Here is an 18,286-nt window from a genome sequence, read left to right on the forward strand (position 1 = left end):
CCACGACTTGGTTCTGAGGTGTTGATTTGGGGTTTCATTGAATATGTGTTGACTGTGCACTTTTAAAGTAGTTATCTACCGCATGATTGCCACCACACAGTAATGGAGGGGTAGAAGTGTAGTCTCGTGTCTTTGTGGAGACAGGAAACCCATGTCGCAGCATCTCACTTTAGCGACTGTCCAGCTGTAAATAAATTTGTCATCATCCTCTAGCTGCATCAGCATTTTCTATTTTTTTTTTCTTCTAATTTTGTTCAGTGGAAACCAGCGGTAGTTGGCAAAATCATGGTTTTTCTTTTTTAAATTCCTCTGGGAAGAAGTGCCAGATGTATCCTATGAATATATGATGTAGGCGAACTTCCTCATGCAAGTATAAAGAGGGATTCAGAGCTGCAATCCATTAAACAGTCCCACCTGTAGTCCCATGACCATCTATATGTCACTTTGATACATATTCAAGAGCACCATGTATATGCAAATACATTAATATCGTGGTGTGCTCCATGCTTTATACCACGTTAAGAAGCAAAGCAGTTGTCAGCCCCCGTTTTTTGACAAGAGCACAGCAGTTACATTGTTTGCGCTGTCTGAAAACCAGTTCAGCTCTCTTTTCTTCTCTAATCTGTGTGGTGTCTGCTGGAGCGTGGGCTGACTTTGTCCCATTTGGTTCCCCTTGTTCTCCATCATGCTATAGTTAAACATCCGTTGCCAGACCAGGGCCTCTCATGCGGTTCGCCTGAAACCTCATCTGGTCGTATGGAGAAATCTCTTAACGTTTGACAACCTTATATGTGGATCTAAAAGCATGTGTGGACAGAAACTTCCACGATGCAGCGACAACGGCAGGAAATAAACTTGTTGGTGAGGGTGGAAGCTATCATCAGCTTCCTGACGTAAACTGACTTCTGTGGAGTTTCTGCAGAACGATGTAGAAACGCAGTTTGCTTTTGTTTGGAGTGTTAAAGAGCAGGTCTTGAAATAACAGTATTCTAACCTCTGACTCCATTTAAGTGAACATTTCCAACAGACGATATACTAGTCAATATTGTGCATGCTGTTTCTCTGAACAAATAAACACAGCGACTGTGGGTTAATACAACAACGAGAAAGACGCATGGACCTCTCAGAGTAAAAATAATTTATTTTCACTGTTGTTTGTCCAACTTTGAATTACTTTAAATATTAAACATGTATGTCCTGATAGGCTTATTTATGGTGATTTCACTCTACCGTCCTGATTTTGAAGCTGGTCATCAAATATGTGATCTGAACAGCCTCATTCAAAGACGCATACTTGCAATCTCCTATTGTAAACAAAAAACAACCCAAACTCCATCTCTGTTTCTGGAGAACTTGGATTACCATGGAAGTAAACAAAGTACTAAACACAACTAATCAAAGGTGACGCGTGGCTTTTTCAAGGGGCTCCAGTATCGTGTGATCAGATGGCAACTGGCAAGCCCTGCCATCACAATCCTTTTTTTTTGTACCTCAACTGAATTGGTTATAGGAACTCTATATTATTTTAATAGCTGGCCCTTCGTTGATGATCAAGTCACAGTTTCATTGTATTTACTCCGACCACAGCTTATACTTAACTCAACTCAGTGATTTTGTTTCACTATTATTTGTTGATTAATCCGTCAGTGATTTGCCAGTGTTTACAAAGGTATTTTGTGATGGTTACTGCCAGTACCGCACTGATTCGTTTGACCAGTAAATGTACCGCTTGGATGCATAAATGCACATTTCAATCATTGATGGTTCATCTTGGTCGAGGACAAGATGCTTCTAAATAGACTAAATACTAAGACATGAACCACTGCAGAAAGACGGTTGAATTGATGCCATGTCAGTGCGTGAACATGCTGACTAATGTCATTTTATTTCCTGGGGACATTATTACACGTTACTGACACTAAAGCAGTTGTAAATAATTGAATTAAAGGTGGTTGCACTCCCTTTACCAGGGTAAGTTAAAGGGTTCTCATATTGTTTTTGTGCTTAGTGGTTCACTCCTGCTCAGCAGGGCTCTCCAATTCATTTTTTCTTAAACTGTAGTTTCTGGTTTGGGATACACTTCGACAAGGATTAGGCACAGGGTAATGTTGACTTCTTCCCACCGTTGTTAATGAGAGCGGTTTCTGCATGCATGTGTCCCAGCGTGCAGCATGACGTGACGGAGCTGCTGATGCCCTCACGCTGACCGATATGAGAAGCTCTGTTCTTGTTCCAAAGTAGTGAAAGTTCATCACAAATACGGGCAACTGCAGAGCGTCATGTGAGAGAGCTGCATAGGGGGTTAGCCGACCTGGGCATTTCCCGTCTCAATTCAAAAATTGAGAAGTTTACCGATCAACATGGCTTTCGGGAAAAATCAAAGAGCGATTGAAGGCGCGTTTCCATTAGCGGGTGTTCTGGGTAGTTTTTCAGAAGTCGGATCGTTGACGCATGTCTGTCATTGCCACGTTACCGGGAACGGCCTTGCAAAAGCGCCCGTTGGGAGGCAGAATATGTTCCTGTTGTAGAAGTGGTACTCGGATCAGCCAGGAGGAACTACCCAGGGGGGGGGCCTCTGCTGATCGCGTTTTTGAAATTCATTCACCAGTCTTGCGTGAACATAAATCACATGAGCACAACTCATTTGAACCATTTGAACCAGAAACTTGTTGCTCCAAGTACAATTGATGAAGATGGAGATTTCAAGCAAAAATGCTTCATTGCAATCGTCTGGGTCTTCATACCTCTTCATACCTTTATACCTCCCCTCAAAATCCACCAACTCTTGGTTTTTCCTTCCACAAGTATAAAAACTTCTGGACCCCCCCTTCTTGGGTTGCCTGTATAAATGTAAAAAGTGGGAGACCTCCATCCGTTCAGCCATTCCTGTCTCCCCCTGTTCATGGTTGAAGGGCTGGATCTGGTCCCAGCTGTCACCAGGCTGGAGCTGCTTTACAACCTGGACAGGTCTCCAGTCCATCACAGTCCATCACTCTGACTGTACATATACAATCACCACTTGGCATAACTTGCATGTTTTTGGACTGCAGCTGGGATGTGAACACTGAACAGCAGCCTAGTTGTTGTGAGGTTATTTTCTTTTTTCTTTAATAACACAAAGCTTATGACCTCAAAACTTCAGTCCCCTTTTAAAAAATCTTCCCGTACTTTCCAAACTAGTTTCTACCTTTCTATTGACGTATTTAATAGGTGATTTTCCACGTTTTACTCTTCTCTGCATAAACAACTGAAGTTTTTACATTCCATTGCAAAAGAAAACTTTTTTTTTAGGTAATATCGTGACAAGACACTGTAACATCTCCTCATGACATTTTCTTTTCCTTGGACTCTTGTACTGTGAAGCAGATGGATTCTCTGTTGAGGGTTGTTTCATTTTAATTACTTTAACAAAAAAGTCTGGCTCTCAAGGGGTTGATAAGGAAAACATGGTACCTCAACTTAAACAGGTTTTTGGATACATGTTGCACCGATCTGTCGATGGCAGGCAGGCAGAATCCCTGATCACTTTTACACATGACTAAGGGGTATTGAATGGTCAGTCTCTTGGATCCTCGTGCATTCCTACCCTCAGATCCATCTGAACCTTCCCCAGCTCTGCGTGTTGCAGCTTTTCAGCTAAAATTCAGTTACTGCAACTATAACCGACCTCATTTATCGGTGCAGAAGTCTTTTCAAAAACACATAGGGCCAATCCCAATTCTCCTTCACTCGCCCTTCTTTTCTCCTCTCGCACTTCTTTTCTTCCCTAACCCCTAAAAAAGAAGGGGGATATTTTAGGGCATTTGAAATCTAGGGCACTTGGCCCAGGTGCCTGTCCCATTTCTCCTACTCCCCCTCGTTTTCATCCCTAACCTGATCAGGAAGCAGAGAGCCAAAAGCTGTTTTAATTTCAGCTGTAGCGCTGTTAATATGGCACTTTATTAAGTTTTAATATTTTTTCAGGCATAAAGGTAACCTTAAGATCCGCAACCGGGGCTCAGTTTATCCAAATAACGCCTGTTAAGAAATTTGACCCGATGTTTTAGGAGATGAGAAGAGCCGCCGGCCCCGGGGAGCAGCCTCAGCTCACAGCCCGAGAAGAGACGTGTCCGCCGGGTCAGGCTGCTCCGTCAGCCCCGGGAGAGAAACTCTCTCTGGGACGCAGCTCTGTTGAGAATTATGCTGGCTGAAATAAATCATTTAGGAAGATGTTGGTTTAATAGATGAAATCTAACAGTTGTAGCTACGCCTGTTAAGAAATTTGCTCCGAAATTTTGAGATTTCTGTCTGCCGGGTCCGGAGTTTGGGTCCGCGTTAAATCGACTCAGAGCCTACGGCGTAGGGTACGGCGTACGGCGCGCGTCGCCGAGTACATCGACGTAGGCTCTGCGTTGGTGTAACGCGGAACCATAAATCCCTTTATTCTGGCGTGTTCTTCGGCAACTTTATCTGAAAGTGTGTAAATTACCCAGATAACATGGATTACTTTGTGGTTTCTGAAGACTATTATATCAGAAACATCCAAAACAAATCTGACGAGTCACAGGATTATTTCTCTCTATTTCTCTGAGACGAGTCTGCCTGTTTGCCTTCGGTCGGCGAGTCAAATCGACGCAGAGCCTACGGCAAAAGCATTCTGGGAAATTTTCATACCCCCTCGCTCGCCAAGTGAGCATCTGAAATCCCTCGATTTGAAGGGGCTATTCTCAGCCCCTAGCCCTCGTTATGCCCCCTCCCCCTAGGTGAAAAGAGGAATTGGGACACCACTACCTTCACGGGAACGCGCAAAAGTTAGGGTTAGTGAAGAAAACGAGGGCGAGGGGGAGTATTGGGACGCAGCCGTTACATGGTGTTATGATAAAACTTCACCAGTCTTAAAACTCAAATTTATGAAGAGATCTTGACGAAATGACACCAAAGCAGTGAAAGGTGTGGATCCAGTAAGCACATCGGGTGGTATTCTGTCTCAATAGGGGGGAGGTAGAAGAAGAAGAGGTAAATCTATTTGCAGTTTTGACTATTAGTAACTTTCTGCAATAACAATCATTTGTGTAAATGCTATTCATACCATCGCCAGTCTTCTAAAGGTTTTCTATCAGACCTTTTCTTTTTGAAGTGAAACTTTGCCAACCATTAAACTAACCTGAGATGTGAATATTGAGGCATCATGGTATTTTTTTGTTAATTCCCAAGATCACAAGCTGATTCATAGGCTTTTTTTGTATTTAAGTGCACAGTGAAAACAGAAATTACACTGAAAACACTATAAAATATGCATATATAGTTGGTTGATAAATATTATATTAAATGAAAAAATGCAGGGTCAGCATTTCCCCGTGCGAATGCCGTTAGTAAGTGCACACATTTACTTATGAAAAGGCTCCTTTTTATTACAATGTGACAAATACGATTTCTTATATACCGGTAATTAAGATGCTTTAAAAAATGTATGCACTTCAGTATAGATATTCAGTTTTTGTTGTTTTGCAGTAAGTAAGCTGTACAAAAGACATAGTTACAAGTGGAGGAAGCCTCCACTTGTAACTATGTCTTTTGTACAGCTTACTTATATATATTATTATTTAATGATAGTGGGATACGACATTTTAACTCAAATGTCTTTATTAAAAGATGAATAAAAAATTTAGCCTGTATTCTCAACTCAGCTGAACAGTTGCAGGTCGTGGATGAAACGTACTGGTTTTCTTTTTCTGGCCTTTGATAATTCGCCGGGGGTGTCATGTGTTTTGTTTAGTGCACAAAATGTAATTTAATTTTGTTATATTGCATTTATAAATTTATATTTTAATTAAGAAATAAGTGATTATGCAGGGATTTTTTTTAGTACTTCTATAAGTGAACATCTAAAATGTTAAGTGAAGTGAACAAGTACCTATAAGATGTTTTTAAAAGCTGTTCAGTAACTTCATAATCTTCATAGTTGTTTTCCTCGTTGCTAGGTGCTTAATAATGTCCGTTACTAAATGTGACAGAAAACCTCACACTGCAATCTAATGGCCCTTTGCATGGAATAAGCTGGCTTTCTTTTCATTTCTCTTTTTCTTTTCTTTTATCTTGTTACAAAATAAGCCATTTTTCTTCTGACATCATAACCTTCAAAATGGACATGTCTAGGAAAGTGGTCATTGTTTCCATTTGCGCAGGTCGGAGTTTGGTGTAACTCTACTTCTGGTTCGGTGCTCAAAATGTAAAGTAACTGGGGTTTATAAAAATGTGAGCCAGTGACTTAAACCAAGCATGTTATTCTGGAGAGCTTAGCGCATGTTGCCTGAGCAGCCTCCCTCTTCTCCTCCTGGGGGCCGAAGGCAGAGCCCGGGCCTTGAACAAAAGTCTGTGGGGGCTGATTGGCAGCAGCATTCATTTCCTTCATGCCACTCTCCAAGAATCCCGTGGCTGAATGGCAGAGCCAAGGCTTTCACTTTTCCACTTCTATTGTCTGGGAGCTGCTCGCTCACACGAGGCTCTGAAAAGCCTCGCGAGTTGTTGCGCTCAAGTAAATTATAAATACACTGTCATATTTATATTCTTTGATTTTCCCATACTACATATCTTGAGCTTTTACTTTAAGTGTAGTTGCTGTGGTTTATTCATGCTACTTAAAAAAAGATAGGTAAATAATTAAGTCAAATATCCAGAGGTTGTAAATTTAAGTGTGGGGCAAGTTGTGGTATCTGTAAACTTAAAAAAAGGCACATTTGCTGCTGTGAAAACCAGCCTTTAAAACTTTGCTCCAAAGATGCTCGTTAAAAGCAGCATCTAAAAATATGTGTAAGATTGTATGTGTGCAAGAGCGACTTCTCAAACAACCCTTTAGTCACCTGCAGATGAAATCATTCTGACGCAAGCAGGTGACCATTTTTAGTAAACCCTTTCTATTTGTTGAGTAAACTCAGGAACCCCTTTGAGCAACAAATAACCATGAATGAGGTCCCTTTTAACGCGACAGCAGGAGAGAGCCGTACTCAGAAACCTTTTCATCCCTTCATCCTTGTCTTCCCTCAGGGCACTCCAAGGAATAAAAGGGGGGAAGCTGATGTATGGTGTCTTTGAAGTGAGTCAAAGCAACCACAAAAACTGCGTTTCTCTTCGAGCTCTGAGATAATTGTGCCTATTTTTGCACGTAGTGTTGCTGTTGCTTGGTATCTGTAAATGCTTTAGCATTAGTCTATAATTTTTGAGCAATCTTTTTTTTTTTATTTAGACGTTGCTTCTTTTGGCTTTCTCATACTGAGTTTTTAACAAAATAAGTGTCTACCCCGACCATCGGAGACCCTGAGTGATTATATTTTAGTCCATATTCATTTTTGTTGGCATATATATCAAGATGATCTACAAATGCAATGTTTAAAAACTTGTTGACATTTTATAGTTTCATGTAAAAGATTAAATTATACCACATATTACTGGTAATGCTACTGTTCTAAGATGCATATTTTATTTGCTTTTGTTTTATAAACCAGTGAACTTATAAAATTCTAGTCGTTTTATAAGCTCACTGCAAGCTGTTTGGATACTGTATCATGTTTGACATAAGCTAATATTTGCTGAGGTTAGGCAATTTGAGAACGTGTCAAATGAACATAAAATGGGTTTTATTAAAAAAGACATACTGAAAAACGATTAACACTTGCTATGGTGCGCTAATGTTTGCTACTCTACTACGCGTGAGCGACGGTTCCTCCGCCGTTCCTTTCCACGTGCTGCAGTTTGTGTAGTTGTGGTATGAGCTGGAGATCACGCCAGACAAGGCTTCTGTTTATCATTTGCTCCTTTATTTGAATTTCACAAGTTAACAAAAGGGCCACGTGGGACTATCAGATGACTGTTTTATTATCTCAATCTGAGAAATCCCCATCATTCTTTTGTATTCGTCATCTGCGCAGGGTAAACTGTAAAATGAGTTACGTTGGACTACTTTTTGAGCAGCGTTTCCATCACACTCGTAAATAGGTGTCTTCACTGCCTCCGTCATCTTAGACTGGTATCTCCACTTCTTCTCCTCCTCCTCCTTTCTTATGTGCCTGTGGGTTTGTTTAAAGTTTCCAGATGATAGAGTTTCACGCAGGCCCTCATTTTCTCCTTCTTGCTTAATGTGGTCGGTATCTCCCAAGCGGCTGGCTGAGTGTCTGCCTCGCGAGCACTCGGGGTTGGGGGTTCGGTAGGTAGGATGTCAGCTGTACGCACAAGTGGGTCTTTGTTAAAGTGATCCTGGATTTCACCACCTGGGTACTATCTATTGTTCTCCTCCTCTTTTTTTCCTCCTAAACTCTGCAGCGTGTCCCACAGCTTGTTCAGGAGCACAACATATTGATCAAAAACATTGCAGCATCCTATAAAACTGTGTGTCTTATTTCTCATATATGGCTTTGATTCATAGTTTAGTGAAAACCATATGTGACAAAAATGTTCATGTTGATTGAATTTATGACTTTATATATAAAGTTATTTATTTAAGATTTTTGTTGCACCAGCAGAGCAGCTGTCACAGTTTCTGAACTTCGCAGATGAGATATATCAACTTGAAACCCATAATTTTTAGGGTGACATCAAATCCTCAAATTGTCACCCTCTTAAAATAATTGCCTAAGTCGTACTTTTCTGAGGTTTTTCAGAAAACAGGAAAAAACTAAACCAACCATTTGGTTCTGTTGAAGTATAACCTTGTATTTATTTTGAAAATAAAACTATTTCTCGTAGCCATGGGACCAAGCAGCCAATGTCAGATGGTCCTAATTTCTTGCGTCAATAATCAATGGCAGATTTTTGATGCTGCTACTTTGTCATTTAAAACAAAGTTGTCATTGTCACTAAGATTCAGACTCTTTAACAGCAGGGTAAATGCATATTTGGCTCAAAATTAAAAAGACATGATGTCCTTTTGTTACAAAACAATGATTGAAGGATATAAACTACCATCCAGTTCTCCTGCAGTAAATGTAATGTTTGTTCACGTAGCAGTTACTATTTGATATTTCTAAAGCATCAGAAAGATTTGATGAATTGAAATGCTGATCAATGAAAGATCATTCGTCATGTGGTGATTGGTTGCAGTGATGGTGCATCACCTTTTAGAGATCTTGCAGATTTTTTATTTAAATACCTAATGTTTCTGTTTCTGGCTTGAGAAATGTTTCTTTTAGTATAATTAAAGTTAGTTCAAATAAATCTGCCTTAGTTTGAAATGTTGTTTTCTCAAGAAAGTATCCACCCATTATATCTATACCATATTTATTCCCATTCAGGGTCAGGGAAATCTGCTGCAGTCTTTGCCAGCTCATTACAGGCGAGGGAAAGGTCACCAGTCCAGCGCGGGGCCACAGATAGACAACTACACACACTCATTAGCCTGATAAGCATGTTTTTGGACCGTAGGAGGAAGCTGGAGAACCCATAGGAAACACACACATGCATGCGCAGTGAGAACATGGATACATTCACAAATAAGTCTCTTGACAGATACGTTGGTGTCTCAGTTGAGGGTGAAAGAGATGTACCGGCCCAGTGACACTTTGCAGAGGTTTGCTCGCGGATTAGATGACTTGTACTGCGTGTCGGCGGTATGCAAATAGGCTGCACAAACAGCCGGCTGGAACACAGTTAGCCGTCGCTCCTTCAGTGATCCATGCCAGAACAGCTGCAGTGTTGCCGGCGAATGTTTGCGGTGGACTCTCATTTTGGTGGCAAAATCCGAAATGACTGCTGCGTTTAGCTGACGTTGGGTCAACAGTCTAGTCATGGACACCAAAACAGTTTTTGAACCAGGTTGTAAATATGTTTATCTATAATATCTTATTTAAAATGAAATCCAACAGAGCTGAATTTTTATAAAGCAATAAACTTTTTATGAATTACTCTGATGTGCAAAATAATATACACTACCAGTCAAGAGTATGGACAGACTTTCTCATTCAGTTGAATGGAAAAGTGTCTAAACTTTGGATTGGTAATGTATATATCTAAAACCACACTCCTGGAGATGCTTCAGAGAAGGTTCAGCAACACTGAAGAGAAGCTAGAGTATTAGTTGAGTTTGTTGAGTTATATATACATATATATATGTATATATATACTGTATAGTATATTATACTATACTAGCAAATGACTGAATACTTCTATTAAGTTGATATTAACAATACAAACAATAATATAATCAATGCTAAAAGAAAGGCTTATAGTAGTTTATAGCTTTGAGTATTAAAAAAAATTGATAATTGGAGTTAAGAAAAATCAGAACTAGCAAAATCTGTATCAGCAGGCCACACTCACAGAAAAATTGATAATCAGAATCAGCCAAGAAAATAGCAATGGATGCGTCTCTATTTGTGACGTTTCATGACCTTTTAATGCTTTTCTCTTTCAATTATTCTGCGGTAGATTTGCTCATATGGTTGAGATCACTGTCATGTGATCTTATGCAACAGACACATTGACTTATGATATGTTTATGTGGTTGGTTGATTTATAGCTTTTAGAAAGAAAATAGGGATTGGCCAACATCAGAATTGGTGGGTCAGATCTTTGGGGAGAAAAAGAAAACTAAGTTAGAAATCAGAATTTGCCAAGAAAATTGTAATTGGAACATCTCTACTAAAAATATGGTATTTTCTGGCACCCTATTGACCATCCTGTCAAAGTAACATGGACATAACATGAGAGCCATAGAGATCATTTCTGCATCTTCTTGCATAAAACTTCCTTTATCTAGAGTTTTACAGCCGTTGAATTGTGATATAATGATGCATCTGTTCAACTTAACAGCTCTGCCAAAGCTGAATCTTTGCTATTTAACAATCTTGTTCTATAATTGTGTGATTCACTGTTTCTCAGTGAAATTCTTTCAAACACAATGGTCTGGACTGGCATGCAGGAATATTCTTGCTATTTTAGCTTTAAGTTGAAGCTCTACGCTTAATTTACCTATTGAGGAATCATATTATTGGATCATCACTGATGGTTTTGTTTGGTGTTTCTTTTACCCAAGCTGAACTCTGCATGAACATGCCCGTAGTTGGTTGAGCACGAGTCAACTTCCCATCTCCAGGGGCTCCTTAAATTACAATTGAGAAGTTTCCTTCAAGATTACTGTTGATGAATGTCACATTTTTTCTATACTAAGCTTTAATTCTAGTTCCACTGCATGTAAGTAAGTTTTTATTTTAGACAGATCGTTCTTTGTGCCTCCTAAAGAGATTTTTTGTTATTGTATGGCTTAACCTAATTCTCATATTTCATAAAGATGGTTTTCAGATTGGTTTGCACACTGTATAATATGAGGCATTATTATAACCTGAAAATGACTTTATGAATCACATCCTTCCTGTCCCACGGCATTATCTTTAGGTCAAGTTTTTCAAAAGAATCTATAATTATTGTCTACCAACCCAACGTTTGAACATGTAAAGATAAAGCATACGTTGTAACAACCTTTAGTTTTTGATGTGTAGAGAGTTATTTCTGAAATCTGGGTGGTACAGTGTTCTCTGCCGTTCCCCGTTGTTAATCACTCAGAGAACTGAAAATGGCATGCAGGAAATAATCAGCTTGACAGGCCGTCACAACACGCTGCCAAGTCATTGCCCTGCAATGCAGAAATATTTTTGCACCACCGTAATGTCAACAGTGTCACATTGTCGTCAAGTTATAAACATGCTGTGACCCAACGCTGTTAAAAAAAAATGCGTTGTGTTTACGGGGCACATTTTATTCCATAGTAGTCGTCCCATTCCAGTGTGTGTGAGTCAGAGATTAAAAGACAGTGGTTGAACTTCCTCCGCCTCAGGAACCACTTATTCCCTCTGCTCTGTCTGTGCTCTGACAGCCGTCTTGTACTCTCACCTCTGATTCCTGTTTTAAAAGTCCTGCAGTTCGGGTGGATGGCAAGAATGCTGTGAGAAAGGAAAAGCTTTGGCCACACCGTGAGCCTTTTCATGCTTGGCTGCTTAGTTAAACTGGCATAAAGTTTCTGTGGCCTCATGATGAAAGAGGGGAGGCATACAGTGAGAGAGGCAATTACTGCTCCAGCTGTAGCACGTGTGCAGAGACAGGAAATGCAGTCAACAATTATTTTAATCCTCGTCTGTCTGTATAAATATTGTTGTGTGCCGATTGAGCATCATGTTATTATTGCATTTGGTATAACCTATAAAAAGGTTTGTAACGTGTAAGCATGCAAAAAATAACTTTTTTTCTTTTAATGATTTTTATTTCAATACAACTTAATTTACCTTCATATGGCTTCTGCCATGTACAGTTGTTAACATTATAAACACTGTTAAATGATTAAAATAGAATAGAACAGAATTCAAGTTATTCAAATAATAGATAAACATACACTTAAAACTGCAGTTTTGGGTATGAACTAATGCAACCAAGAAAGAATTAACGCAATCAAAACTAGGGCTGGGGATCAATTTAAATGTCAAGAATCGATCCAATTCTTAAAATTCAGAATCGTTTATCTGGATTCAATTCAATATCAATTTGGGTTAGTGTTATTAAATATGTTTTTTGTGCTGTTACCTGATTTCCATGACTGTGTAGTTATGCAACATATCAGTACAAGTATTAAACTTGACGCCATGTTCATTGTTTGATAGTTTCACACAACGTGCATGTGTGAATTAAATTATGTAATACCTGGGACCTTTTTAGATTTTTTTCTTTTTAGAATCGGTGAATATATATATACCGGTGTATATATATATTTTTTTTTATTTTTTTTTTTCCCCCAACACAAACCCAATCAAAACTGTCAATTGATTTGAGAGAGGACTTTTATTTCACTTTCAGTTATAGTACAGCTCACTCAAAATTCATCCCTCTGACTCAAAGGCTTTTACTTTTGTTTCTCACATACAACCTGCTCTGCCGGTTTAATTATTCTGCAAGCTTCTTTTGCACCTGTATAAAACTTCAGCTCTTGGAATTTCTTTGTGTTTAAGTCAATTAAATTGCTATTTTTAGTAAAGTATTTTGAATTTGAATTAAGTCTTTGTGTTCTGAAACAACTTTGAAATATCTCAACTAACAGAATCCCAGATTTGACAATACTTCCTTGTGGGTGCACTGAATTAACTAACAGCGTCCAATGGAGGAATTTGCTGGTTAATTAGACTCAGGAGATCATGTGTCGATGAGTTTGCAGAAAACGGTTTCGAGGCTCACCAGAACATATAAAAGCAGGGACATTTTGAGTGTGAGGGACGAGTTTTAGAGGAGACCAATACAATATATGACCCTGCAAATTAAAAAGTCTGCTTTGAAAGGATAAGCTCTGGATTAAAGATGACAGTACAACATCTGAAACTGACTCCGGTACCTGTTGGAACAAAAAATTGTCTGTCTTCAGAGCTGCACACCATAGAGAGGGGGCACAGTAGCACTTCAAACATGCCCATATCCTAACTGGGCCTTTTTTCAAGTCAGCCAAGAAATATGAGTAAAAACAAAAAAATTACCACATCACTAAATGTAGAGGAAAAGAAAGAGCTGAGAAAAAACATTGTTGTCCTGTATGTGGCAGGACTCAAGAATGACAGAAACTCAGAAGAATCTTCACCAAATGACATCCTGGTACACTACACCGAACATTACTCATGGACAGAAACAGGTTCATCCTAAGGACATAACACCCTGGCAGAAGTTGTCGCATACACAGTCCAGTCCAGTGCAGTCAGAGCGCTCAGAGCTTTACATGAGTGAAAATAAACAACTCCACAGAGGAGCCAGATCATCAGGTTCAGGGTTCAGTGGTCCATCTGCATCTCTAGTGATAAAGGACTCTCCTTTAAGGACAGTTATGCACAAAAGTTTGTGACACGTTACTCCCTGGCCAATCAGGGGCCTACAGCCTGGTGATGTTGCATTTTCAGCCCGACTCAGCTCTGGTAGATCCCCAACCAAGTATGTGCAAAAAAAGGAGGTACCAACTAGTTCCATCACTCACTCCTCCTCCCAGTTTTTCTTTTCACTGTTTGGCTTAAGGTTTTTCTCCCACTAGGGGAGTTTTTTTTTACCTGCCATTGTTTTTGTAATAATTGCTCGGGGGTCATGTCTGGGTCTCTGAAGCGCCTGGAGACAATTTCTGTTGTAATAAACGCTATATAAATAAAATTGAATTAATGGGATTGAATTAAGATTGAATTGAATTAATGGGAAACCCTTAAAACAGAGAAGAGCTGAAATGAGTAGGTACTATTGTAAAAAAACAACCATTTGACTCTCCAAAACAGGCAATTTCACAAACATTGGTCATGACCAATATCGGGTAAACTTATGGGGGGCTAAAGACTCTTGAGTGACGGACACGACAGTAATTTACATCCAAGTCCAAAAACGTATAGGTTTGAACTCTCCCCCGGTTGGCTTGAACTGAAGAAGCGTTCTGGATGGAAGGTTAAATCCCCCCCCGAACGAAGTCCAGTTGGCCGTTTCCTTGATTCGGGTTTTTAAGGATTTCTGATGGAGTATATTCCTGCAAGCTGCATGCAAATCTTGGTGTGCAGACATACTGTAAATCTACAATAGTCTGGCTCTGTACACAGGGGCGTCTTCATACTTGTACAAATAGAAAGATTTAAAAACAATTATATTTGTTAAATGTTTTTAAATTGATAGTCATTTCTAACATTTACATATATATGCTCAAACTCAGAGGGGGTTTATGTAGTTGGCGTATAACAAGGGTGTTTGACCCTGGCTTGTGGTGGGTGTTTGGTCGGTTAATCAAACCAAACAGCACATGCATATCCGTGAATAAAGTTAGTAATTGTTTTAACAACTAACATTCAGTGCAATTAAGTTGAATGGATAATTGGTAATTCAACTAATTGTGTGTATCATAAACATTTAATTTGGGTTCTCTGTTTTTGAGAGGAGCTACAAGGAAAAGTCGTTCTCGTTAGATACTCGTTTATCTTACACATGCCTCAGAGTTGGCAAACGTCTAAGAATGTTTTTATTTAAGGCTGAGTAAGAAAGGTCTACGAGCCGGGGCTCTGAGACGGCCCCGGGGTATTGTGGGAGCCCAGGCACATTCTTCCCTCTCTTTAAACTGGATATTCTGAGACTTACAGACAGACCTCACTCTGCCAGACGGACACTTCAAGGTCTGATAGCATGGCCCCGGGCCAGGTCGGGGATTTCATCAGCTCACATGAGACGTCTTGATGTAGCAAAACCAGAGGATTTTAGTTTGTATTTTTTTTAAAGGGGGGATATTTTTCCCTTTTCTTTCTTTTTTTCCATGTGACACACATTTTTCTGACATCTTAACATTACTCTGTCATGCTTTAGTCCAAATTCCACAAAAAGTCCAACTGCTTTCTTTTTTCTGGGCTATAAATTGACTTTTTTTTCTTTCTTTTTTGAGGCACTCCAGTCTAAGCTATCCCTCCATCAAGGTTTCATGTAACCGTGCCAATGCAAGATTAGGTGCAAATATTTCTCAATAGCATTAGAAGGGTTTTATAGCTGTATGAGAGAGCATACAGCTCCCTGCCCGTGGGCTCACAATACTGCGCACTAATCTGAGTTTGTCAAAAAAGGTGAAAATGTGCAATCTTATCCGAAACACGGATTTCCTTCACAATTAGGAGTTTAGGACTGATCTCTGTTTCAGTTAAGGTCGTAAGTTGTGTGTTTAACCAGCCTAGAGTGTTAAGAAAAACAGCAACCGCTAGCAGGGGAGCTCTGTTTCACATCATAATCCTCCTTTTGCATATCAGCTCCATAACATTAAGAAATGCTGTTTGCAACGGCTAGTTTAGATCAGTGTTGGCTGGTAGAAATGCTCGTGCTCGTGCTCATGGTGCAATTTAGTTACAAATGGGGAAAACAAAGGCTCTGACTGGTTAATAACCTGGGAAAAATTAGATAACCCCAAATTAAAAGTTGCATTCCTTTATTTGGATATAAAATAGAGCAACTTATTCACTTTGTTCATAAGTAATGGAATTTACTGTAAATTGTAAGCAATAAGCAAGCACTAAACAGTTTCACTGTTTAGGGTTTTTGAGTTGGCAGTTTCTTAAAATCCCACATAAAAGCTCCTTTGATCAACTTATTATTTTAAATTGTACGAGGAAAAAACATCACATACAATACCAACTTGTTAAGATGACTTTTGCAATTGTTACAACATACAGTCGGTAAAAATGGCATCCGCCCCACAGCTCACATTTATGCTTTTGCATTGTTGTTAGCGTAACTCAGATAATACGGCCAGACACCAGACAGACATGTGGGTTTGTTTGTGCTGCTTTCCCTCGCAGTGCAGAGCTTTATGTTATTTACTTCCTTGATGTACGTCTGACATAAAAACAGAGCAAATGGAGTACGGTTTGATTGATTTGGAGCTGATAAACTTTGGACCGTAATCACTTTGAGTGAAATCTGAACATTGTGCAAAGGTGGATCCTTCATAAAATGAGGAAGATCATGGACAACCCTGATCATCCTTCTTCACACCGCAGTGATTCGGCAACAAAGTGTTTGAAGTTGGATACTTCTCCAGATCTGCTATAGAAGATATTTCCTGCCCACAGCAGTAAACCTCTACAATGAATCTCTGAAATGACTTCAATCATGAATAATCATCATGTCAAGTTGAATTCTTGGTTTGTTTGCACAATACTGGCAAAAAAAAGTTAATTCTGACAACTGCAACAATTAATTTCCCTTTTTTGTAAGCCCCTCTTACGGTACATTGGCGAATACCCCGCATTTAAAGCGCATATCAAACGTATCGTGTGTCCCTTTTACATTGACCAATGGGGAGCGTGTCGAGCTGCCCTGCGAATAACTCTCCTCCGAGGGTCGTTTTAAACGCGGGTCAGGACTAACGTAAACACAACTAACCCGGGGTGGCGGGTTGTGGGAAGGGGTTTGTAGATCACGTAACCCGAGTACAACCCCCCAGGGAAGTTTTTATTCATTAATTATTATTATTCTATGAAATAAGGAAACAGCTGATGAGAGAAACAGCAGCAGCAGGAAGTCACTGGTAGGATCTCTGTAGCTGGGGAGCCTCAGGGATGAGGACGTGTGTCCAGAACCACAAAGGAATGTCCATTGTTTGAACAAGTGGCCACAAAGATGACAAACCGGGGCGGCAAATAACACGCCTTGCGTTTTATATTACCAACGTGTGTTAAACAGGCGTTCATCATCCAGCATACTGGCGGGATCCAATCTAAAAACACCTAGAGTATTTTTGAGTTTGATTTGAATCAATCTATCTAGTTTAAAAGTGGCAGATATTAATTGGTAACAGGAAATAATCAGAGGGACGTGTAATGTTACCAAGTGAAGCAATCGTGATGTGCGTTGACCTGACTGGTGGTTACATTTCTAGGGAGGTGCACGTGTGGTGATCATGTGCAGTGACGTTTCCTTAGCTGTGCCGTTGCTGCAGAGTGAGGTGTGGAGTGTAGACGTTTTACCCTGTTCCTCTATATTCATCTGTCCAGCTGTGTTTTATGGATATAAAATTATGGTCATGTTTTTGTGTATTTCGTGCTTTGAACGGTTTTAACTTTAGAAATGTGATCTCCATTTTTATAGAGCCGTAAATCCTCTTGATCCGAGATAACAGTTTGGATGGATTTTTTTTATTTATTTTTTTGTGTTTATGAATTTTGTGTGAATTGCTTTTTTTTATTACTTGTCCAGTGATCTCAATATTTTCTCTGTATCTGTAATTCAAACTTAATGTCTTGTTTCTCCCCACAGGGCTAGATGCAGAGCTCTACTACGTCCGAGACGACGTGGTGAATCATTACGCCCTCTCCTTCAACATGCCGGTGCCCACGGAGACCAACAGCCTTTACTTCACCTGGTACTCCAAGTCAAAAGTAAGACTCAGCAACTTCTCTGAACCTACTTGTAAATGCAAGGCAAATGTAGAAGGTTGAGGTTTTATTTATCATTTAAAGGTTGACTACCGCATCGCGTTCCTTGTGGAGAACGCCGCTGTCCTCAACCAACCATGGAGCAACATCTCCAACCAAGGGGAGGTGCCCCGAGTCCCCTCTGGTCTGTCAATCATCATCTTCTGTCAATCACACATGCTCCATCTTAACGTTTGTCTACTTAGTAAACTTTAAAAATGTCTGTCTACAAACACCTTTTAAATTATTCTGCAAAAAACATATTTAACAAGAGAAAATGCTACAGAATTATTACCACTGTTTTGTCACTTATAATAACAAGTAAGCAGGCAGTTAAGGAGTAAATCTTCTTGTCTGACTCTGTCCACTGGCGACTT

The 18,286-nt window shown here is 39.7% G+C and overlaps 1 protein-coding gene across 2 annotated transcripts in view; it reads left to right on the forward strand.

The window, feature by feature from the left end:
- Positions 1 to 18,286, forward strand: part of ryk (receptor like tyrosine kinase) — a 55,052-nt gene that overhangs the window by 5,125 nt on the left and 31,641 nt on the right. For both annotated transcript variants that reach the window (XM_061737576.1, XM_061737577.1), the window contains exons 2-3: positions 17,752 to 17,873; positions 17,955 to 18,054. In XM_061737576.1, coding sequence (XP_061593560.1) covers positions 17,752 to 17,873; positions 17,955 to 18,054 — 222 coding nt within the window. The remainder of the gene's footprint in view (positions 1 to 17,751; positions 17,874 to 17,954; positions 18,055 to 18,286) is intronic.

Source organism: Cololabis saira, chromosome 13 (genome assembly GCF_033807715.1).
Source record: "Cololabis saira isolate AMF1-May2022 chromosome 13, fColSai1.1, whole genome shotgun sequence".
Lineage (NCBI taxonomy): Eukaryota > Metazoa > Chordata > Actinopteri > Beloniformes > Belonidae > Cololabis > Cololabis saira.